The 26,451-nt window shown below is 35.3% G+C and overlaps 1 protein-coding gene across 4 annotated transcripts in view; it reads right to left on the reverse strand.

Moving 5' to 3' along the window:
* The window catches only part of PTAR1 (protein prenyltransferase alpha subunit repeat containing 1), a 47,195-nt gene that overhangs the window by 19,561 nt on the left and 1,183 nt on the right, over positions 1–26,451 (reverse strand). For 2 of the 4 annotated variants that reach the window (XM_057547945.1, XM_057547944.1), the window contains exons 2-3: positions 17,370–17,539; positions 7,991–8,057 (exon numbers count right to left, since the gene is read on the reverse strand). In XM_057547945.1, the coding sequence (XP_057403928.1) occupies positions 7,991–8,057; positions 17,370–17,539 (237 nt within the window). Of the gene's footprint in view, positions 1–5,331; positions 5,388–7,990; positions 8,058–17,369; positions 17,540–26,451 lie in introns of those variants that run through there. The other 2 variants (XM_028166525.2, XM_057547946.1) reach the window with 2 other exon arrangements.

The following is a 26,451-nucleotide window of genomic DNA, read 5'->3' on the forward strand; positions in this document are numbered from 1 at the left end:
GCTTCCAAGTTTTTGCTATTCTAAAAGAATTCTGAAACAAAAATCTTTGTGCTTATAACTTTTGTTTGTAATACTACTTAGGATAAGTTTCCAAAAGACATATTACCAGGTGAAATACTTGGATGGCTCTTGATACACTAGACCATTCCTTTTTGAAATATAAACAGAAGTAAAAGGAATATGAGCTTTTTGTTGTTGTTTTAAAACTGTTCAAAGCTTCAGTGCAATTATAAAGTATGTCATGCAAGAGAGTTCCACCTATTTCTCAGGTTAATATAATTTAAGTTTAGACTGAATTTCTCAGATAAGTTTTTAATAATAAGCTCTGATATTACTGATTACACTCCTATTTTTCAATTTATCTACTGTTGTATTATAAAATTAGGTCACGTGCTAGTTTTTATTAACTTTAAAATGTCTTTCCTGTGGTAGGGCTGATCATTCATTTATTTTAGAGATGTTAATCTCAACAAAACCAGAGCCCAGCTCATATGTCTCAACTACTTAGATGGATTTAGGAACTAAATACCACAATACATTTTCTTTCCAACAGCAATGTACCATTTCTAAAATTTTATTTGATAAGGAAAATAAATTCCTTTTTAATGAAAATACTATATAGTGATAATAAATACTTGCATTTTACAATCAATTTTATTTCAGGTCAGTAACTTCACTCTGTAAAATAATCTGAAGTGATACCAAGGTTTATGGCTGCTTTAAAAAATGATTTATTGACTATTTTTCTTTCAATGTGCAGGAAATCTATGTCATTAAAAAATATTTTAATGCAACAGCCAGTTACTTCTGCAGTGCTAGATCCCTTCTCTTCTGAAATCAGTAATGTTTTGTTCATACAATAAGTCAGGATACCTGTAGTGTAAAAGAAGGCAAAATACTGCTCTATGTAATTTAAACTACTTTGTAGAGCACTTGTTTCTCAAAGTAGGGTCCCTAACTGCAACATCATCATCATTTGGAAATTGTGAGAAATATAGATTCTTAAGTCTCACTCCAGACCCGCTGAATCAAAAACTCCAGTGGGGCAAAGCAATGTGTTTTTAACAAGCCCTCCAGGGCACACTAGAGTTTTAAAACCACTACTGTAGAGAATTTATTGTATTAAGCCAAATTTTCATTTACTAAATTTAAAACCTCTCCTTATTTACAACTGCCTACCTATATTCCCATATATGTCTATATATAAGGGGAAATAAAATTTTCTTCAGAAAAGAGGAAGTTACCTTACAAATGAATCTTTACAAAGTTTCTTAAATAAGGGCCATCTCTTAATCTCTTTATTTTGAACAACAAAGTCATATTTGTGAAGATTATCTTAGTCTAAAACAACCTCAATCAATGGTATATATGGATGCTTAAAAAGATCGTCTGATAGAATCATTAAAAAAGGTAGCAAAATTTTACTATCAATTTAATAAACATTACTGGGGAAGGACTGAACATTGTAGGCATTGGATCATTATAAAACAAGTTTTTAAAAGATCACTTGAAAAAGAAATATGGTAAGTGGTTAAGTTATGGCTATCATATGACCTAGAGATCCAACAAAAAACCACCTGCTTTAATATATTCAAGTAGGAATCTCGTCTGAGATAAAACTTCCAGTCACACATCGATTTGGAAAGTGCTGTATCTGAAACAACTAAAATGTAAGTAAACACGATGTGCTCTGGAAAACTGTGCTAGATAACTCAAAAAATAGTTCTCGTGATGACAAAGTCACTGATGTCAATAAGCCATGTGAGAAGTTTGAACTGTCTAATGAAATGTGAGTAGCAAAATGAAGAATTTATAAATTAAAATATTTCAGGTAACATGTTATTTTAAAGGTGTGTAACTAAATTGAAAAATTAAATATCCTAAGAAGAAATTTGCTTATTTCATGTACTTACCTTAAGGTTTACATATTGATATTAGCCTAAAAAAACTTTTTTTTTTTTTTTGGACTGTTATTGAGGAAATGGAGTATTGTCTTAAATTTAAGGTGGCTTTATTTTCTGGCATACTGAATAAGCTGGGCTTCTATATTCATCCTAAAAGCCTTAGGTGGTCCACTGCTAACAGATGAAGAAGGCACGAAGTGAGGGTCATCAAATAAATATGGAAAAAACTAATTAGGAAAGGACAAGGCATCTGTGTCATTTGGGATAGAGAGCAGGGTGGTAAGAAACAGTGCTATGCTACACATGCAACCTTGTTATGGGATTAAATTATGTGAGGGCTGACTTTTTTTAAAATGTGGGAGAAGGGAGGAGACTAAAGTTTTAAGAAATAATAAAAAGTAGAATGATAAAAGGAATGAGGTTTCTCACATAGCAGATTTTTCAAACAATAAAAGTTACTCCTTTAAAATTTTTGCTACACATTTCACTTACTAATTAAACAGTGTATGAAAAACCTCATTACTTTCCCTTGAAGACTCTAGTTCATCACTGAAAATCAGCTAGTGTTGGTTAAAACACACCCACAGGAGCCTCCAGGCTACTACTACATAGTACTTAGTACTACTACTAAGGTAAGTAGTGTGTTTTCTTCCTCTATATGAGTTCCTGTGCTTTTATATTTCTGCAAAGTTTATCTTATTTTATAAAGTTTTTATGTCTTCTCTACCATCTCAAGCTATGGCTTCTCTCGGCTGTCACTCTACCCAAAATTTGTAGGAGACCAGGGGCCATGTGTATCATGTCCATGGCTAAATCTCAACTAGTTAGCCTCAGTACTTGGCATATAGTAAATACTGAATAAACATATGCCACCATTTTTTCACCCCTTAATCTTCAGTTATTTTGTGTGAAATAACAATAATGATAATAATAAAAGTCATCCTCATAAAAACTACCATTTATTGAACACTTCTCCTGAATCGGGCAGTGTGTTAAGTGAATTACATATATTTTCTACTTCAATTCTCACAAAGATCCTGTATTATGTTAAATAATATGAAACTGCCAATATTCACTTTTTTTTGTTTTTTTTAAAATAAACCTTTTATTTTAGAATTGTTTTAAATTTACAGAAAAGTTCTTAAGAATAGTACAGAGAATTTCTGTATGGCCTGTACCCAGTTTCTCTTATTATTAACATCTTATATTATTATGGTACATTTGTCACAACTGATGAACCATTGATAGATTAGTATTGGAAGTCCATACTTTATTCAGAATCACTTTGTTTTTACCAAATGTCCTTTTTTTATATCAGGGTCCCACCAGGATATCACATTATATTTGGTTGTTATATCTCTGTAGGCTCCTCTCGGTCCCTTAGATATACCTTGTTTTTGATGGCCTTGACAGTTTTGAGAGTACTGATTGGGTATTTTGTATGATATTTTTCTCATGGTTAGACTAGGGTTATGGGTTTTGAGGGGCCCACAGAGGTAAAGTGCCATTTTCATCATATATCATGGGTACATAATATCAGCATGACTTTTCACTGTTGATGTTGACCTTGAATACCTGGCTTAGGCAGTATACGCTAGATTCCTCCACTGCACTTTTTGGAAAAAGGTTACACTTTAAGGAGTGAAGATATATGCTCCATCTCTTTGAGGGGAGTTACCTAGATAAATTATTTGGAATTCTTCTGTATGGGAGAGTTGTCTATTGTCTCTTATTTGTTTGTTTGTTTATTTGAGCATTTCTTTTATCAGTATGGACTTATGGATATCCATTTTCTACTTTGGGGTATAATCCAATACTATGTTATTTTATTGTTCAAACTGTTCCAGCTTTGGCCAATGGAAGCACTTCCTTACTTTCTGGCTCTCAAAGATGTTCCAGGCTCATTTGGTGTATTTCCCAGCCTGGTCCTAGAATCAGCCATTTCTCCAAAAAGCCCAGTTCCTTTTATTAGAGAATGGTGTTAGAAACCAGGAACTGAAAGTTTGGATTTAATCATTTCTGATTTACAAAAAGAACAATTTTATATGGTACAACCCAATGTTACCTCAGTTTTACAGATGAGGAAACAAAAGCTGGGAGAGATTCAGTAACCTGCTCAAGGTCTCCAAGGTCAAAGTGTCTGAACCAAACATCAAATCTGCATAAAGTAAAGTTACCAATTAAATTTAAATCAATCTTTACTTTGAGTAAACAATATGAATCATTGGAGCTTGGTGTCAGCTCTTCTAGCTGCTCAAAGATGTTTTGCTTCTCTGTTCATAGACTGAGGGAAAAATAGGACATTATTATGAAGTCAACCTCTTTCATCAATTAATTCACCAATTTTCAAAGCAAATTCAAAGCAAAAAAAGAAAAAGTACCAGTCATTTTTTTTCTAGAACCAGCTGGGTTTTTAAACTATATGCATCACATACTATAATCATAGATCAGCTCAAAAACTTATTCTTGCCCTTGTTTTTCTTCCTAAGACTGCGACACCTATAAAGTGAACTACTGATATGTTACAACATCTTTTAGCAGTTTATAAAATACAGCCAAAGATCATTCAATGATTCCCCAAGTTACTGCAGAAGAAATGTACCAACAATTAAACATAAAATGTTGAGTATTTGATTTGTGAGAACTTACAGGGTTAGATCAGTTTACTTCCAAAGTTGTTAGTTTTTTGCTGAAAATGTACTCATGATTCTATGTCTTTATATGTCAATCTTACCAATACAAATTAAAATTTACTAGAACACATATCTACAACGGGTTTCTTAAAAATCAAGATTTCCTTTCTACTCATCTAGCACAAAACTTACTAAATCATCTTACTAGAATAGCTTCAAGATTAACTGCTATTAACATCATTAAGTCAGATTTATGGAGCAATTTCCCTTCATAAGACCAAACCACACACAATCAAAACATTGTTTCAACAGAATCATTAAAAAAATAAATCACCTAATTCAGATCTTTTATTTCACAGATATGGAAACTAAAACTCCTGAGAAGTTAAAGGTCTTGTCCAAAGTCAACTGCTAGTTAATTGATGAAACAGGACTAAGATCCATATATCTTAAGAACTAGGTTTTTTCTTCACCACTAAACTGCCGTATAGAATATACAATGAATTATATGTGTTTGTGTATATACATTATGCTAGTAAGAATCTTTTTTTGTGGGAGGATTTTAAATTCCTCTGTAATGATGAGGAATCTGTGAACATAAATAAAAATGGTACTCCCACTTCTCTATTACACTCATTTCTTTTTCACTGAATTTAATTATTTTCAGTGCCCAGTCTGCAAACTGAGTGTCTATTGTATACCAGGCACTAAAGTGTTAGAGGCTAGGGAAACAAGGAAAAAAAAAAACATGGTCTCTACCCTTAAGAAAGCGCTCAGTTTTAAGTTTATAGTACCTTCCTAAAAGTCTCCTTTGTTGATTCTTCCTCATCTTGCAAACTCTAGAACAGCGCTGTCCAATAGAAATATAATGTGAGTCATACATGTGAGCCATATATGTAATTAAAAATTTTCTAACAGCTACATTAAAAACAAGTATAAAGTAATATTGTATTTAATTAATATACCCAAAATATAATTTCAACATTTAATCAATATAAAAATTACTAATAAGAAAGATATTTTACTTTTGAGGGTACTTAGTCTTCAAAATCTGATGTGTAGTTTACACTTACAGCATATCTCAATGGAGACTAGTCATATCTCAAGGGCTCAATAGCCACTTGTGGCTAGTGGCTACTATATTGAACTGTGCAGCTCTAGAAACCTGTAGTGTCCCAGTGCTTAGTCTTTGGACTGGTTCTCTTCTAATATCTATACCCACTACTTTGGGTATCTCAAACAATCTCATGGCTTTAAATACCATACATTTTCCAGTGATTCCCAGATTACATATGGCCTAGAACTCTCTCCTGAACTTTAGATTCATATACAACTACTTGGACACAAACCTAACATGTCCCAAACTGAACTCTTGACTTCCAACCAGCACCTGCCCCCTCACGCACTTAAATCTGCTCCTCTTCCAGACATCCCCATTTCAGTAAATAGCAACTCCAACCTTGCTCAGGCCAAAAACCAGAGTCAATCTTGACCTTCTTCATTCTCTCACATCCAACTTATCATCTGTGTCTTTAAAATCAGTTTATTAAATACAGTCAAAGCTTACAGAGTTTATAAAATACCGTGAGAATCTTACCTGCTTCACACCACTTCTAGTGCTGAGCTTTATCTACCTCAGTCACCATCATCACTCACCTAAATTATTGCAACCACTTCTTACCTTCCTAACTGCTCCCTGCACTCCTACAGTCTATTTTCCACACAGGAACCAGAGTTTTAAAACATAAGATATTGTCCCTCCTAACCTTGAAAACCTTCAATGACTTTCTATCTCACCCCAAGTAAAAGTCAAAATTTCTACAGCAGCTTATGAAGATCTACAAAGCCCAGTGAGATCTGGCCCATCACTCTCTGGCCTCATCTCCTGTTACTCTCTCCCTCATTCATGCTACTCCAGCTACCCTGGCTTCCTTGCTGTTCCAGAATAACCAGGAACATTCAGTCAAGACTGAGGGCTTTTCCACTTGCTGTTCTCTCTACATGGAATGTTCTTAGCCCAAAACTGACAGAGATTGATCCCTGGCTTCATGGCAGTCTTTGCTCAAATGTCCCCTATTAAAACTGTAATACCGTTCCCTCCATTCTCTTACTGGTCTTCCCTACCTTCCTTTCCCATTTCTCCATAGGATTAACCAACACTTGATCTACCATATATTTCACTTATTAATGTCCTTATTGCTTTTCTTCCTCTACTAGAATAAAAGTTCCATAAGGACAGAGATTTTTGTTTGTTTTGCTCATGGTTCTATTCCCAGTGCCTAGGACCTAGCATAGAGTATATAGTTAATCAATAAATATTTGATGAATGAATGAACAAATGTTGTCAAGTATTGTTTGGGTTAAATGAGATAACATATAAAGTTGTAGTATGGTCCCTGGAATATAGTAGTCACTCATAAACATTAGTCTACTCCCTAACCACTGTGGAGCTTTCCATGAAAGAAAATCAGAATTCTAAAATTTGTAAATTTTTAAAGCATTCTATCTCATTCTGTCCTTTCTCACTCTTTAAATATATGATAATTATCAGTCAAAAGACAATTTTAAAAAAATAATAGAGGTTACCTAAATTTAATAAAACTAGTTACAAACATAAAATTCAGTGGGTATTATACAACACTAATGTAGAATTAAAATTCACAGAAAATTAAAGTATTGTTTAAGTCATCTTTAAAGATAAAGAGCTATAATCTATGGCTCTTTCCGATAGGAAATTTTAAATGAATTTACAATGTTCAACAGGACTTCACTTTTATTTATCTACAATTTGTATCCTGCTTTCCTCCAGGAAAATTTGTGTTAGTCTAAAGAACCACCAATTTTTAAAAACCATACATACTGTTTAAATGAAAATTTAAAAAAATGAACCTGGCTTGAATTTTAATATTTCTATAAAGTATTCTGTGTTTAAAGCTACAACAATCAGAATTAAAATAACTTAAGATACTAATAAAATGTGGTCCTTCTCCAAAATACTGAGTGCCAGAGACTTCAAATGATTTGCCCACAGAGGTCACAATGTGACTAAACTAACAGTTTGTGACCTTGAATGCTCACTTGTACACTTTCTACTGCACTGCAGTGCTTCTCAAATATACTAACCAACACTTTACAATACAACCAATTATGCTGATTCCTTCTACCCCCCTAAAAAAGGAAGGAAGATAAAAGCATGTATCAAATGGTATACTGTAATTCAACATGAAAATTTATATTTCAGGCAAGAAGTTTAGGGAGAACAGACATAAACATGCAAAAAGGGGCAAAGTGTATATTAGAATTGTCATGGAGATATTATAAAGAAGAAATAAGTTTAAGATGCCATGAATATGTGATTTATATTTCACTTTTCAAAAAGCTAACAATTCATGGGGCTTATATGTCTTCAGAAATTTGGGCAATGTCATTTTATCACTGATGAGAATGACGTACCTCACGTTCCACGCAGTGGTAAAGTCTGGATTTAGAAGTAGCAGGGTGCATGTGACATCTATCAGTTCTAAAATAAAGAGAAGTCATATTAAAAACAAATAGTCCTATCCTTGAAGGTGTGGCTTCTCTTTCTTTTAAGGTCCTCTTTATTTTTTATATGTATATCACATTATACTTATATCTCGTATCATAGTAATTTTAATGATAACCTTGTTCTAAGCTGTCAGAGACACAAAGATTATCCTCAGATACAAAGACATGAAGATTTTCTTCTACTTATGATAAGTATAACTTTTTAAAAGTTGACACTGAAACCACTTTATGTCTATAAAGAATAATCAAACTAACCTATTCATTCTTTTAGTAGTTGTTGGCACAAAAAAAGAAACACAATTTCTATACCACTATTCATTTGATTTCACAAATATTTCAAGAATTGACTATGCAAATTTTCAAAAAGAAAATCACATATAATCCAACTTAGTTAACAATTCATTTACATTCCCCTGCAAAGATTATTCTTTCTTACACACATTTTTAGTTATAGCAATGATAAACGCACAATTTTGTTCTGTTTTTCACTAAACATTATTACATATGCATTCTCCTATATTGCTACAGTATGTATTTTTAACAACTGCATAACAATCCTTTAGTTTAATATATTATCATTTATCTTATTCTTTAGGCTGTTTCCTGTTTTGTTTTTACTGTTATGGATAATACTACTACAAACATTTTTAAGCATACTTTTTGTCTCATAGATTATTTTCTCTGGATATTTTTCCAGGAGTAGAACTACTATGTCAAACAATACAAATATCAGTATGGCTCCTACTAAGCACTTCCAAATTGTTCTCCAAATGGACTGTCTCTATTTACATCACCAAGAGTAACGTGAGTGTACTTATGTCCCTGTAACTTTGACCTATGTAAGTATATTTTTAAAAATGAATGTGGCAGATAAAAAAATTGTACTTTGTTTTAATTTACATCTTTAATTACAATTATTAATACAAACTTTTTTGATTTTGTTTACTATTTTCTATTTTCATTGTATAGTCTATTCATATTCATTAGCTATGTATCTATCATGGTCTTGAATAAGCTCCATAAGCCTATATTTAATAAAACAAAGTCAGTAATATTTAGACATATCGTCTTCATTTTATTAAAACTGAAAAAAAGAATTTTAGGATTAAGATGATCATCCTAGGGCATAATACTAAATTACAGTAACCTCTACCAAGCTCATATTAAATGCTAAGTAAATAAAATAATAAAAACTGTTATAATAATTTAGCATTATTATATATCAGGCACATTATTATTTTATTTACATTATTTCATTGAATTCTCACAATCATAATCCAAGATATTTGGAAATGGACATCTAGAGAGTTTAAGGAATTTGCCCAGAGTCACCCAATTAGTATATGCAATGACAGCGTCTGACTGCTTTTAATAACTCAATTATACTGCAATTGAAATGTCTGTCTACAATAAATAATTGGGACATTCTCTGTTTAAGTAAAAGATAAACTTTTAAAAATCTAAGAGTAAATACACATAAGTGCATCCCTATAGTCATCTTAAAATATTTTAGTGAACACGAAAATCAATTATTCAATTCTCAACCATCTCAATAAGAGATCAACATTTATTGTGAGCCTATGATTTCATCACTACCGAATATATAACATTCGATAAATGAGCAACAAAAGGTAGGATTAGCACACATTTATTTTTGAACTTTATCTTCCTCATTACAAGCATCATGAAATGTCTATATTACAAACATACTATATAATATCGATGTATATATTATATAATGTCAATATGTCTATAAAGAACAATCTAATAAACCTCTTCCTTCTTTTACTTTTAGTAGTTTTTGGCACTAATTTAACATTTACCAGGGAAATTAAATACAATTTTCTATACCATTATTCCTTTAATTCCAAAATATACCAAGTACTGACTATGTGCAGCGATTAAACTGGGCCCACAGGACTGAGAGAATGGATATTATGAGAAATGCAAGACCTCATCTTGCCTTCTAGAAGGTTAACCTTTAGTTGGAGAGAATATGTAAACGATTATACGCAAACTAAAATAATTGCGAAGTAGAAACATATACCACATTTTGGGGACCACCAAAGCAGCTGCAATTAATTCTTACTGGAGTACCCAGGGAAGACTATAAAGGAGTAAGACAGTAAAGGGCACTACAGACTGTGGAAAAAAGTATGAGCAAAGGTAAAGAGGCAAGGAACTTCACACACAGTATGCTCTCAAAAGATTATGGGTACCCTGAGCGTGACTAAAGCTGAGGGTGCTGGAGAAATGTACCTGGAAAACAGAATCTGGTCCCAATGTCCTTGTCAGCCTGGCTTTCCATTACTTTCCCTTCATGTGCTACATTCCACCTGAACCAAACACCCCCCATTCCCTTAACATACTGCCCATCTGTCTACCTTTTCTTCTCTGGCTATAACTCAGATTTACCTGCTTCCTATTCTCTCTCCCAGAAATGTCCTCCTATCCCTGAAGTTAAAAGAAAAAAAAAAAAGCACCTTTCTCTATAAAGGCCTTCCTGACCTACATGGTTGAAAGCAATCTTTCATCTCTATGTTCTGTGTATATCTTACTTTGTTACTGAACTTATATAAATATTATCCTCTTGATGAGACTGTATATTTTTTGGATGCAGGTCCTCTAATACACCTTCAAATTAGCCATTCATTCATCAAAGATGAAAAAAATATGGCCTCTGCCCAAAAGAAATTCCAAGTCTGCCCACATCACAGAGAAGTAGGAAGAGCACAGGCCTTAAAGCCATTCTGCCTGGGTTCAAATCTCAACTTCTCCACTTACTGCCTACATAACTTAATGTCTTTGAACTTCAGTTTCCTTACCTATGAAATGGGGATCATAACATCAACCTTAGTGTTGTAAGCAATGAGATTCATCCCATTTCTCCATAGCTGTTTGACACACAGTTTGACTCAATAAATACTTGTTCAAGTAAACACCATTACTACTTATCAAGAAATGAATATTCTCAACATCAATTAATCAAAGAAGTCAGAAAAACTGAGGCAGTTGTTCTTATAGCGAAGCTGTCTAAATTTCTGAACTTGTGTAATAAACAATAACAAAAAACCACTTAGTTATTAAATGGCTGTATGAAAATGTGCATGATGGGAAGGCCTCTGGAATTTTTTTTTTTAAGTCCACAATTTTTCAAAATCCATTACACTTCCCAGATAATGAGATAAACTGGTATTTAGTTTCTTGGACTCTCCCTTTCTGCATTAAAAAAAATGTGTATTTGACCAATCATAGTTGCTATTTGTTTGTACTTCTAATGCAACTCTCCTTCCCCACCCATAAATGAAGAGGAGTTCATCTTCCACAAGATACTTCTGTATAGCAGCACAAGGCAAAAGCTAACACAGAAAATACCTAAGTCCCCACTTTTCATTTTGTGGATGTGTGAAGAGCACTTCTTTTACTGGAGGGTCTCCCCCTAGCAGGGCACCAGCCGCTGTTGGGTTCAGAGCCCAGCTCTACTACTGACTGGGAAGTCCCGAGGCACATCAATCTTTCTGTGCCTTAGCGTCCTCCTCATGTGTAAAACTGAGCTAATAATAGTACTACCTCATGGGGGTATTAAATGATTCATACCCATGAAGTGTTAGGACAATACCTGACACACAGCAAGCACTCAGTGATAACTCCTGTTACAAAGCCTGTATCTCCTAGCCCAGTTATAAATGATACTGGGATTGGATGCCACCAGAGGGAGGAAAAGAATCTCTTGAGCTGGCTGAGCAGCGACTGCTGAGTGAAGGGAGCCTTCTCAAATCCCCCCTGTTCTCTAAACATACTTATTCTCTAAACACACTTAAAACTTATCAACAGCCTTGGCCAACCACCAGTAATGCCTAGTAACACATACAGTCACATGCCCTTCCCCTTTCCTCTTTGATAAACTGCTAACTCTTCCTGATTCAGGACTTAAGTTCAGATGGGACCTCCTTTAAGAAGCATTCCAGTCAGATCCAAGAGGTGGGGGTGAAGTAGAACACCAGAAATGGAAAAGGGCCAATTAAGTAAAAGTAACTAGGTTATAAATATTGGACATAATTAAAGAATCCTTACTGAATTATATATATTTTTCTGCTCTTCTTCCTCACTGGCTCTGGATAAATGAGAGAAAGGAAACTAGTGTGTCTTGAGAGTCAATGACATGCCAGTCTCTGTGCTGGGTGCTTTACATACACTAATTCATGTGATCCTCACAACAACCCTCTGAGACCTGTGAGAATTCTCTTCTTTTGGTGTGGAACTAGGAAAAGGTTAAGTAATTTGCCTAAAATCACTGCTAAATGACTTTAGTGTGCTGATAATTGAGTCTAAATCCAGGTCTGTTTTTCTTGCAAAGAAGATGCTCTTTCCAACCTAGCACACTGTCTACAATTACTTTGCTGTCTTCAAGTGAGGGTTGAACCAAAGATCTAAAGATAAACATGTATAATCAACAGTTGACTATTTCACTCTCTCCATCTCATCAACTATATACCATTTCTTTGCAGTTTTACCAAGATGTGAGCTATTGATATCCCTACAGTCTCTTGAAATTAAACAGATCTCTCTCCAAACACCAGAACATATACCAGCAAATAACCATTCCTTTATTACACACACTCCAGTATATGACTAGCTCATCATCACATCACAAGGAGAAAATGAATCAGGGCACATTACACACAGGAAAAAAAGTACCTAAATTTCAGCTGTAACAAGGAGAACATCTAAGGACGTTACAGAAAAGTCAGAGAAAGACCAATATGCTTTCTTGGCTTCAATGCATTCTAGAAATGGCCCAAGGTGAGCAGTCACCTGGTATTGGACACTGGGTTTGACAACTGTCTCTAACAGAGATATGTTTTCATGCATCTAAAAATAAATCCAAGGTCAACTTGGATTAATTAATCTCTTCCTCTAAAATACATTCAGGTTACCACAACAAGAGAGGCTTGAGGTGAGGCTAGTGGTAAATACCAGAAAGGTCCTGTTTATTACAGAATACAGTCACTGAATCAATAGCCAGACTAAGCTAAAACCTCTTGCTTACCAAACTCGTTACTTATTTGACAAATGTCTATTGAATACATAAAAGTGCTGAGTAAATAAAGACAAGCTATAACCCCTCTTTCTAACAAACCCACAATTTGGCTGGGATAAACATTGTTTAAATAATCAACTACAATAAAGTGTGGTAAGTTCTACTATGCATGCAATATGAATAAGGACTCCCACAGGAGTGCAGAGGAGTAATTGTTGCTTCCTGGAGCAGTCAAGAGGCTTCACATGTGAGTGTGTTGGCAAACACAACAATAATGACAACATTAGACCTGAACCTGACCTCAGCAAAGGCATGGAATTAAGGCAGTAGTACACAGCAAAGTCCAAGAATGGAACAGTGTTTGTTGTGGCTGGAATGTACATCAAACAGCTGCAAACTCAAATGCTTCCAGGGTTCAAATAAATGGCAAAAAAGAGGCAAAGCAAACCTAGTAAGTAGCAAATGACACTGCCTCAGTGTCTGAAGGACATGAGGAGGTTGCAGTCAACTGGAACAGGCTTGCCTAGTCAAGAAAAGCAGAGGCTATGATCCTCAGCCAATTGCTGCTGTGCAGAAACGGATGCATCCAAGGCTTCTGATTTTTCAAGTGAAGGCAGAAATCCATATTTCCATCCTAATTTTAGAAGTTCATCCTGATTTGAAATGTTTATCCAACAACAAAGTTGTTTTAAAAACAATTTTAAAAACATTATACAAGCCAAAACTAAATAAACATGTGGGCTGGCTTCAGCCTGGGGGCTGAGAGTCTACAACCTCTGATGCTGAATATAAAGTAGAGGAAAAAAGCTGGTAATGCAAGCCTGGGGACAGATCGTGAAGGCCCTTGAATACCACGCCAAGGATAATGACTCTACCTTGTCCCTCTAGGCATCATGAAACAAGAGGATATATATTTCAGAAAAGCATCTTTCAAACTGTGTTTCTAAGAAGTGTTGTTTGAAACGACTGACTAGTGGCATGACGGACATGGATTACAGAAAGAGGCTGAAAATGGGGTAGACCAACTATGAGGTAATGATATTTGTCCAGATGAGAAATAATTAGTGAAGAGATAAGAGAGAGCTCAGTGATGGACTGAGAGCAAGCATTGTGAGAAAGAGGGAAGAACAACAACAACAAAAAGATGGAAGGGCTGACTTGGAGATAGAGTGTGGGACAGAGCACTACTCAGTCAGGACTCCAATGCTATGGACTTCTCTCTTGCTTTTTGTTTCTGCCATGGATTTTTCATAAATCAGAATTACAGTATCACCCCTCTCCCAAACCAAATATGGCTATTACTGCAGCACACTTTTAAAAAATATTAGTTTCTCTCTAAGTAATTAAACAGGGAGGCTGTGATGGCTACTTTTGGTTAAACTATGGTTAAACTTGACTGGCTACAGGGTGCACAGATTAAACATTACTAAACATGATTTGAGTGTATTAGTGAGGGTGTTTTCAGATGAGATTAACATTTGAATCTGCAGACTCAGTAGACTGCCCTCCCTAATGTGGGTGAACATCAATCTGTTGAGGACCTGAATAGAACAAAAGGAGGAAAACAGGAGAATTTACCCCTGTTTTGCTTCCTCTGTCTGTTTGAGTTGGGACACCTCATCTTATCTTCTCCAGCTTTCAGACTGGGATTTAAACCACTGGCTCCCCTGCTTCTGAATCCTTCAGACTCAAACTGAATTAAATCACCAGCTTTTCTGGGTCCCCAGCCTGCAGAAAGCAGATTGTGGGACTTCTCAGCCTCCATAATCATGTGAGCCAATTCATCATAATGAATCTCGTTTTATGTATATATATACATAAAATCTCTATTGGTTGTTGCTATGGAGAACCCTGACTAATACAGATGATTTTCAAACATCTAAAGAATTCAGCACACTAATGAGAGCATGAATTCAGTTTGGTTAAAAAGAAAAAAAATATATCCCCAGAATAAAGGTCACCTGCAGTTACAGAATACATTCTTAAGGGAATGCCTAGGATTTTGGCATGATCAATCACAAAGACACTGGCATTTCTGAAATTGTTCTTAAACTGCCAGCTTTCTTCACTTGGCTCTTATATGTATATTTTCTACAAAAACAATTTTAAAAGTATAGCATTTTCATGAAATAACTGCTATTTCCTAATACTTTTAACTTTCTTTCCTTAGCAAAATTCACCACTGTGTTCTTCAGTTCACAAGTTTAGCAGAACACTCTTATGTTAGTCAGTCTGCATTTTCAGGTATCTTTTTTTGTCAAATCAGAAACTCACTTCCATATTTTTACCAATAATACAATATACAACCTGAGTAATATATGACACTGCATTGAACTATACTGTTGCTGCCCCCAAAAAGTGAAAGTGAAAACTACTTCCATGAAGACATAGGTTAAGATAAAATCAAGTTGCTTCTGTACACACGCACAGTTGCATCAGAATTCAAACCTTAGATGTCAGCAATTCATGTGAGTGAGCTTAACCATTTGATCTTCTGCCTGGGTTCTCCTGGGTCTATCAAGATAAAACTACATGATGAGGAGATTTAGTAAAGCCTACAGTGCACTGCCCAGAAAGACAAGAAACAGCGAAATGGAGAGAAGAACTTGGAAGACTACAGGAAGAAGGCGGGTTGGGCTAGCATACATGAATGGGCAAAAGCTAATGATCTGAAACGACAGCCTTTGACACTTTCAAATTCATACTGTTTCTTCTCTACAAGAGCATCATTTGTCTCCCCCTGCAGAGTTAGTTATGTATTGGCTCAATTATACATTTCTGTGTGCCAGAACATACACAATATAGCTCTGTTAGGCAAAAAAATAACTTGATGGATTCACATGGTGCTACTTTGTACCTTAATGTTGATGAAAACTACTACAGGGTAATGGAATGGAGAATGAAAGAGGGTCTAACAGATAAATGCCCTTAACTTTAAGTTTCTGCCTAAACTTATGCCTTTAAGTTTCTGCCACAAACTTAAGCTATGCCATAAACTTAGACATAGCCTTATAATTAAGAAATATATATATATCAGTGGACTAATTGAGTGAAACAGAAAATAGAAACTATTTCACATTAAATCTTCAAATCAGATTACCTTTTCTACTGGTCTAAACAAGGAAAAGTGTTATTAACCTATTATGACAGTATATTAAGGACAATGCCAAGAGGAACACAAGGAAATCGGTATGTCACCTTTGGCAACACTATTCTCCACGAAGAGATTGTTTCTCACTCAACTGTAAGCTTCCTGAGTAAAGGAAACAGGTATTATTCATCTTTTTATCCCCCATAGTACTTAGAACAGCTTCAGGTAGGAGTAGGCCCTCGGTAATGGCTACTGAACTTATAATTAAAATTCTCTAAGAAACAAAGTTCTTATTCAAAATTAGCTACCAGATATACTGAGCACTTTTGAAGGTACCGCTGTATGTGGGAAGGGGAAGGAGCTTTACAGAAACAGTTAAGAATATGGTCTTGGATGAGCACTCTCCAAAAAAATGAGAACTCAGATCTTACGTTTACCTAAAAAGTAAACTGAATTTGTGTACATGGAGGCTTAACATCACATACAGAGGGAAAACAAGGAAAAGACGCCAGGTGGGATGAATAGGGATTGTCTGATGCAGCAAAGAACTACCTCAGAGAAGCAGAAAAAATGAAGAAATGGGATGGTTTTCTTTTGCTCATTTCAGCATAGGAACAGAAGAACACAGTGGGCCAGAGCTTACTTGGGAGTCAAAGTACAACCATCATAAACCACTGACCTGGTTCACAGTATAACTACCACCATCACACCTTGGTTACCTCATTTGGACTGCTACTAAATGAGTTCTATTGCTCATAACGTACTAAAGGATTAGAAGCCAGAGAATCAGAGCTTGTAGGGACTAGAGTCCACTTCACAGATTTTCAAACTGTTTTTAGCCATAAGATGCTTTCTTCAAATATCTTACAAATGACCCCAATACATTAAAAAAAAAAAAATCAGAATATCTGTTTGCAGTAGAGGGTCTGGCACCCTGCTTGAGGCACCTTCCACAGAATCATCATGGATGCAAAATTAGAAAACGAGTGATGAGTCCAAGCTCCTCACTTGACAGAGACGTTAAACGCCTGCCCAGGCAGTGAATGAAAAAGCCAGAACTAGAATCCAGGAATGGCAACATCAGAGAGGGTTCTTCCCACTATATTTCATGCTGCTTCTAAAAATCAAAGAAAGAGGATAGACTCCATACTTACCATCTTTGTTCAGCCATTGCTTTCTTGTTCTGTACAAAAGGAGTTTGTTGTGGACATACGGTAAAAGGAACTTGACACACCAGCTCTCCACGCCAAGTTTGTTTTCAACCAGGACTATGGGACTCCGATTATACCTAGCTTCAGGACATGGGATCAGGCCAATTTCATCTCTTAATATGTAAAACATAAAAAAGAATTAAAGATAAGAATACTAGCCTTTTCAAAAATTTTCATATCCTAGAGAATATTAAAAAACTGTACATATTTCCCTTTCTTAAAAATATTTAGCTCACCACTGGATTGGTAGAAATAATAATCTTTTAAAAGTCTGCTAATACTGACAAGAGTATGGAAAAATTAGTACGTTGTACTCGCTGTTACAGGAATGAAAACTGGTCTAATCTTTGAATAGAAATTTGAACATGTCTGTCAATTTTTAAAGTACATATGCCCTTTGACCCAGTGATTCTACTGTTCAGAAATTATCCTGTGCCAAAATATATGAATTCATTGGATATTCATGGCAACAGTGCAACAATCTGGAAATACTCTGAATGTGTATCAAACAATATAAGACTGGTAAAATAAATGTGGTTCATCCATGTGATAGAGCTGAAAAAAAAATGAGGTAAATCTGCATATGCTGGTATGGAAAGGGTGCTAAGATACATAAAACAAAAAAAGCAAAATGCCAAACACATTGTACAGCACAAAGCCCTTTGTATAATCTTTTTTTTTTTTAAGGGCAAAGTCCTAGTCTTTTTCCTTTTCTTTTGGCTGTTCTGGGTCTTCATTGCGGTGTGTGGGCTCTTAGTTGTGGGCTTCTCTCTAGTTGTGGTGTGTGGGCTCTAGAGCGCATGGGTTTAGTTGTTTAGTTGTCCCGTAGCATGTGGGATCTTAGTTCCCCCACCAGGGATCGAACCAGCGTCCCCTGCATTGGAAGGCAGATTCTTAACCACTGGACCACCAGGGAAGTCCCTGTATAATCTTTTAAAAAGATATATAGATGCATTAAAAAATTTCTTGAAAGGATACCAAGAACCTTTTGGGAAGAGGATTTATTTTTATACAGTTTAAATTTTCTAGTTACTTGTACATATTATTTATGATTTTAAAAATGTCAAAAATGTATTTATGCTTGCCTGTTAATAAATATATGTAGACCAGATTATTAATAAAATTATATTATCAGTGAGACTGTGGGCCATTTTTTCTTTTCTTTTTTATAATTCTTTATACATTTCTAAAATAAAAAACATGCTAATATGTAAATATTGTTAAAACACAAAATACATTTCAGGATTTGACCATTTTCATCTGTGGTGGCTTCTATATCCCTTAATCCACCTCAACTTAAGTTGAAAATTTACATTACAGGCAAAAAATAGAACTACCATGTGACCAGCAATCCCACTACTAGGCATATATCCTGAAAAAACTGCAATTCAAAAAGATACACGTACCACAATGTTCAATGCAGCACTATTTACAATAGCCAGGACATGGAAGCAACCTAAATGTCCATCGACAGATGAATGGGTAAAGATGATGTGGTACATATATATATAAGGAATATTACTCAGCCATAAAAAAGAATAAAATTGGGTCATTTGTAGAGATGTGGATGGACCTAGAGTCTGTCATACAGAGTGAAGTAAGTCAGAAAGAGAAAAACAAATATCGTATATTAACGCATATATGTGGAATCTAGAAAAAGGGTACAGGTGAACCTATTTGCAGGGCAGAAATAGAAGTGCAGACGTAGAGAATGGACATGTGGACACAGTGGGGGAAGGGAAGGGTGGGATGAATTGGGAGATTAGGATTGACACATATACGCTACCATGTGTACAATAGATAGCTAGTGGGAACCTGCTGTATAGCACAGGGAGCTCAGCTCGGTGCTCTCTGATGACCTAGATGGGTGGGATTGGGGGTGGGGTGGGAGGGAGGTCCAAGAGGGAGGAGATATGGGGATATACGTATACATATAGCTGATTCACTTTGTTGTACAGCAGAAACTAACACAACATTGTAAAGCAACTATACTCCAATAAAAAAAAAAAGAAAATTTACATTACAGGCAGAGATTTAATAAACAATATAGGGCAGTTGACTTACACAGTAAATGAACCAGCAAACACAAAAATATTTTTGTAAAACCTGCACTCATTCCTTTCAACTATAAAGAACTTACAGTTCTTGTCTATGTGAAACATCCTTTCTCAAATAGTATGTTCTTCCATTAATTAATGAATAACTTACAAGAAACCTTTTAACAAGAGCAGTTGACATAAATATTTTTAGAGCGTCTAAGCAGATTTTTTTTAAATGTGTTTTTAAAAAACAGAATAAAGAACTGGTTTTCAGAGCTTGTGTGTGACAGCATCTATTATGCCCTTGGATTCCCCTGCCAAGACAGTACGTTGACTGACAAATGCAAAGAGGAAAACTGTTCAATTACAGGTTATAAGAAAAGCACTCTTTATCTGTTAGGCCACCATCACAAACTGGTGGGAGGCTGTGGAACTAAAAGTCCATCCTGGAAACTCTAAACTGGATAGCTCAGAAGTAACCTACTTGCTACTGATCACTTTATTAGTGACACAGGGATATATCAATACAAGAGGGTATTCTAGGGGTTGCAAGTCACTAACCATTCTTTTGAGCTGATTTAACTCCCAAGTAGACTTTGGGACCTAAGGCTTTTTATCCCGACAACTGACTCAGTTGACTCAGGGGTGTTTTGATACACCATGCCAGTACTATCTAAACATTTCCTGAGTACTACAATGAATGGGATACTGTGTTAGGTTCTGAAAATGCAAAAATGAATAAAACAAGGTGGTCCCAGCCTACACAAAGCTGATGGTTTTGCTGGGGAGTTGTGTCAATATCTATAATAAAATGTTAACACTTTGCCACTCTAGTAATATAAATGAAGTTCTTAGGAAGAATGGGGCAATGCTGAGAGAGCATCTGAGGCCAATGTCCAGTATTTCAAAATATATTTTTGTATTTGGTGATATGAAATCTAATCTAATCTAACACACTATTAGGACAACTAGCCACATCTAGATCTATAACTGACTAAATACATGTCTGAATTGCTGGTTATTTTCTGGTGTTCAGGTATTACTATGTAAAACAGAATATTTTAAGAAAACTAGAATTATAGTTAAAAAATAATAAACTCAGTGTAATTATTTCAAGAAAGTCTGTTTTCTGAGATCTAACAACCACCTACAACACTACAAAGAACTGCAAAAGTCAACAATATGAATGTTAGAGTAACAAGAATAAAAGAATCCTAGCTTCTGAGTATAGTCCATTTTGGGGGGAGGACTTTTTACTTAAATTCACAATGTAAAAACCTGCCTTGCTCACTATTTACACCACACATAAAATGCCCAACTAATAATCTGGTACCTAAATGAAAGTACAGAACCATCTGCACAAATAAAAACACATTGCTTTAGTTGGCTATTATCCTTCCAAGAAATAATTTTAAAAAACAAGAATGCCTTGGATATAGCAGGTGCTCAATAACTGCTACTGCTACGCTGATTATCAGTGCACTTCAGTGATAATATTCAAATAGTTTTCAAAGAATATCACTTCTTGACTCTCCAGAAGAACATTACCTCTGATTTCCTTCTAATGCAGTGGGTCCAAATCCTAGCTTTGTCAATATGATATAGATATCTCTCTATATATACGTATGGATCTCTCTATCTCCTGCCACTTGGCCTCTGTAGACCTCAATTTCTTCATTTGTAAAATAGAGGAATTGCATTACATTTCTAAATAAGGGAAATGGGCTGCTAGGTCTCATCCAGCTTTCAAATTTTATGACTGAGAAACCCAAAAGCTATTCTCATGTAAAGAGTATGAAAATGGTCGTATCAGGGAATATAAAGCACTATGAAAAAAAAGAAACATTAAAAGAGAGGTAGGAGGATGTAGAGACAAAAGCACTCAATCTTCTAAGGTCCAGTGTTCTAGTTAGTCTCCATTCTACCACTGATCAATGTGAATTTGACTAGGCACTTGCCATCAGTATCCTCATCTGAAATACAGGAATAACAATGCCTTCTCTGCCAGTTATGAAAAGCAAATAATACAATGTAAAGACTGTGGTAAGCTACAAAGTACCAGGCAGAGATGAAGTATATTACCATTAATTCAGTTAAGAGCCTGAGGTCAACCAGAAAAATTCCTTGGTTAACAGATAATGGGAAGCTAAAGCAAAGAAAGTTAAGCCTTTGTCAAGTTATTTGACCCTAAGATACAGTGCTTTGCTGCTTCCTAAAAATATAACATGTACTTCATAAAGGTAGGTCAGTAAGATTCCAAATAACAGTGTGTTTGACTTCAGATTTCTCCTATGCCTAGTCCCTTAGGTCATAGCCCACTTTTTTTCAGACAATTTAGAACAGAATTCCAGAATCATTTTGAAATTGGAAGGGATTTCATTCCTCCAGTCTCTCATTTTGTCAGATGAGGGAACTGAGATCCACTGAGGTTAAGGTGATTACTCAAGGTCATAGTGCTAGTGGCTTAATTCAAAATCTGGATCTCCTACTATTTAGCCCCAAACCTTTGACACTACAGTGAAAATAAAGACATCAGTGAAAGCAAGCAGGCTTTAGATTAACTCCTTTTAGAGTTCTAGCAAGATTTCTGGCTATTTAAATTCTAATTTCATACTCAAAGTTGGAAAATTCAGGGAAAAAAACCTAAAAGTCATTTGTCATCCCTCTACCACCACTAATGTTGGGTATGCATCCTTTTTTTCTAAGTAGTTTACAAAAGTGGGATTATATTGGACATACTCTTCTATAATTCTTTTTTAAATTTTATTTATTTATTTATTTGGCCGTGCCCCATGGCACGCGGGATCTTAGTTTCCCGACCAGGGATGGAACCCGTTTCCCCTGTGGTAGAAGCACGGAATCTTAATCACTGGACTGCCACGGAAGCCCCTATAATTCTTTTTTTTTTTTTAATTTAACAATTCACATTAAACATTTTCTTATATAATTTTTGTATCGTTCATGGTTGCAATGAATGTGCTGTAAACATCAAATACATCTCCAGTTATTTCCTTATGAAATAGTCTCATAAGAGAAATTTCTGACTCTTTCACTACCACCACATTCCATTCTTTTTTCTTTTTAGGTTTCTGGCAATTTAGATTCCTGGTGCTTAACCAGGATACTCAAGTAAATATCTGCATTAACAAGGTCATGGGATTTTTACAAACATGAAAATTTGGGACAGCGATCAAGTTCCAGTCTTCTCAACGAGAAACCACAGTGCTCACTTTTTAGGTTACCTTCGAAGGCTGCTCCAAAGGAATAGCAACATGGAATGAACCTACATATTTACTTAAAAAGATCATCCACAGCATGGTATATCTCCCTTAGCGCTTCACTTCACAATGGGGATCCACTAACTTCCAGATGAAGTTCAAGGTTCATACAGCACTGATACTGACCTTGTTCCCCATGTTTAGACAGCTTCTCTTGTCTGTACTTTTCAGAAACATCAGTCTAACTGGAGTAGGTCCACTTATTTACAAAAGTAATATTGACCAGCTTCCTGTCGGGGAGGTAAGGATGGTCCCCAAATATTAAAACTGAACCCTGTAATGTGGAGTGACCGAAGAGAAAACAGCCCAAGATTCAGCAAATGGTACAAACCTTTTTAATCTAATAGTTATTTTTTTTTCCTTCAAACTGGAATTCTTTCCAGAATGACCAAAAAGTTAGAAAAGTATCTAAAAGAACTGACCCTTGCATATTGTTAACTAAAACTTTACTGGTGATTAAGATATTTCAGAGACCTCATAAGCTTTCTCAATTCTAAAGATTACTATCACTGAAATTATATTACTGACCCTATTTAGAAAACAGATACACAAATTACTATTGTTTACTGAGTGTTTATTATATGCAATGCTCTGTTTTAGGTTTTACATACACTATTTCATTTATTCCACACATTAATCTTATAAAGTAGGAATTTTAATTCCATTTTATAGATGAGGAAAGAGTCTCATCTGAGACTACTCAGCTAGTAAATAACAAGCCAAGGTTCAAATCCAGGACTGTGAGATCGCAAACCCAAACTTTTACAACTATACTATTGTTCAAATAAATAGATAAAAATCAAGTGTAAGAAGTCAATTAAGATTCTACGCTTTCCTATTCTTCAGTTCAACTTGCAGACGATCTGAAACTGCCTTTCATTACTACTGCCTTACTCAAAAATTCTCACTGGGGCCTACCCACTGCCTAGGAAGTATATTTTCCCTGAGCCAACTCTTATCCAAGCCTCATGTCTCAAATTGCTGTTTCCTCAGGAAAACTATCTTGACCTTCCATCCTAAATTAGTCCTCTCTGTTATTATTCTTTCAAACTATCCTTCTTATCCTTTGGGGCTCTTTTCATAATTTGTGTGTTGATTTGTTTAAAGTTCCACTGGGCAGGGACCAAGTGCGGTTTGTTCATCAATGTATACCCCAATCCTAGCCCCATATACCTAGAGACCAGCATTGTATCTATCAAATAGAAACATTCTTTTGCTGAATGCACCGATGGAATGAATGAAATTAAGTCAGATAGTCAAGGACTTCCATAATCTGTCCCTACTTATCTTTTCAATCACATTTTGTTACTTTTAGTCCATTCACTGCTTCTTGTAGAGGTCTCCAAGACTGTAAATCCTACCTTGTCTTCCAAGTGCCACTCAAAAACCCGCCTCCCCTAAGAGCACTAGCCCAGACATACCCAGCTTCCCTTTTAACTTCTAATAGACTCACGTATGACTTGCTTACCATACTGCTAGTCCAGCCCTTATTATACACTGCTTTGCAGGGTAAATGCACTGTTCACACATACAAGTCTTAGGTCTCCATCTAGACCTGCACTGTGCAATACAGTGGTCACCAGGCATATGTGTCCATTATGTATAAATCAATTAAAATTAAATAAAACTTCAAATTTAGTTCTTCTTTCGCACTAGCCACATTTCAAGCACTCAATAGCTATATATGGCTAGTGGTTACCATTTGGACAGTACAGATAAAGAACATTTCCAACATCACAGATATTTCTGAGGGCCTTGAATACAAGAACTGTATTTTATACTTCTTCCTATTCCATACTGTGAAGATGGTAGCTATATAAACAGTGAGAGTTCAATAAATATTACAGAGTAATAAAAAATAATAACTTTCTGGATAAGAGAACTTTGACATGACCCTAATTACACTGTAAACAGCTGTCCTCCACACTAGCACAGGGTCTGTACATTAAGCTAATACCTGTCGCTGGGTCAAGCCTTCAGTTATTTTTCCAAAGTATTCTCTAGGAGTCAACCACACAAACAACATTTTCATGGTATTTTTCAGTTTATAAAGTGCTTCACACTCATCATTCAGTTGGCCAATATATTTCCTAAGGAACACAGGGATTCAGGTTAAGTCTATTTACCTAGTGGCATCTAAGTGCAAGACACTGTGTGAGGTGATTTTCCTATGTTTTCATCAGCCTCTAGAGCCCATGCTCCGCAACAAGAGAAGCCACTGCAATGAGAAGCCCGCGCACTGCAACGAAGAATAGCCCCCGCTCACCAGAACTAGAGAAAGCCCGCGCGCAGCAATGAAGACCCAACGCAGTCAAAAATAAATAAATAAAATAAATAAAATTTAAAAAAAAAGAAAGAAGAAACAGGCTGAGAAAGGGTAACCTATCCATACCCACCAGTAACAAAATCCACATTTCACCCATTATATCTTCAACTCCTACTGGCTAGAAATTTCCAGAGACAAAGTCAATATATTTACTGTAGTAGATGTTGGCTAATAAAATTATGATCTATCTTGTATTTGTAGAAAAGAGGAAAACAAAAAGTAAAGAATGAAAAACTTTCTTTTATAATACTGAAAAGTGTAGCTAGGTACTAACTTTTAAGGTAAATGATGCCTTTTTCTTTTAACTAGAAATAGAGTGTATACATTTTGGAAGTAAAAGGGTTAGATGAGGGGAGGAAGTATGAGCAATTTTGAAAAGTCCAAATTATAAGACATTTTTAAAGACGCATTGTAATATTACTGGAGATATTGCTACTGTAGGGAATATGTACTAAAATATAGCTGAAGATTAATATTAAACAATGAGTTAAGCTATTTAAAAATTTCAGATCTATATCATTATTTCATATTATTTCAAATGCCCAAATTATTTCAAACTTTAAAAAATACTGAATGACCCAAATGTTTATTAATAATTATAAGTTATGCACTGGCAGAGAGCACACTGATGATATCTCATCATAAAAAATGCGACTGGAGGGGCATTAAAGTCCTTTATGAGTTTCAATAAATATGATCCAGAAGAATTGGGATGTGTTCCAAACTGCACTGTGTCAACCTGCCAGGTCAATGAACACTCAAACTCAAGTTTTTTCAAATATGAAATACTGATGCTTTTCTAGTCTACTTCGAAGAAGACAAAGTAAGATGATTACTTTACTTATTAGGCTTCTTTCTAACCTCCTCAATTTCTTTAAGAAAAATAACCCCAAATGATGAGAAAATAGTCATTTCATTTGTCCAACTTTTTTTTTTTTTTTTTGAGAATGTCTCTTATTTGCACTAAAGCTCTCATTCTCAGAAGGGGACTGAAAGACTGATATACAACAAGGCATCAAAGCATTCTTTAGAAGGCCCAGTACCCACTATGGTTACTGCCAGGAAATCATTCCAAACACTCTCATTCTGAAAAAGGCAGCAGTCACAAGGGGAAAGGAAGTGTACGCTGTCAGAGGTGGCAGGTGTGTTTTGAGGCCAGCAGTGTCTTGTTTTTAATGAGGCACAGTTGCAGGTCTCCAACTGTGTGCCACGAGGGAGCAAGACATCTGAGGGCATCACCTTGAAGGAAAAGAACACTTCATTTAGATGAAGGTTTGGCACCTCTTTTCAGCGGAAAAGCTTAAGGAGTTAGACTGCTTAAAAAGAATAATTCATGCGTTCCAGTTTAAAGAATAAAATATTAAAAAAAAAACTCCATAAGC

The sequence above is a fragment of the Balaenoptera acutorostrata genome, chromosome 6 (assembly GCF_949987535.1).
Source record: "Balaenoptera acutorostrata chromosome 6, mBalAcu1.1, whole genome shotgun sequence".
Taxonomy (NCBI): Eukaryota; Metazoa; Chordata; class Mammalia; order Artiodactyla; family Balaenopteridae; genus Balaenoptera; species Balaenoptera acutorostrata.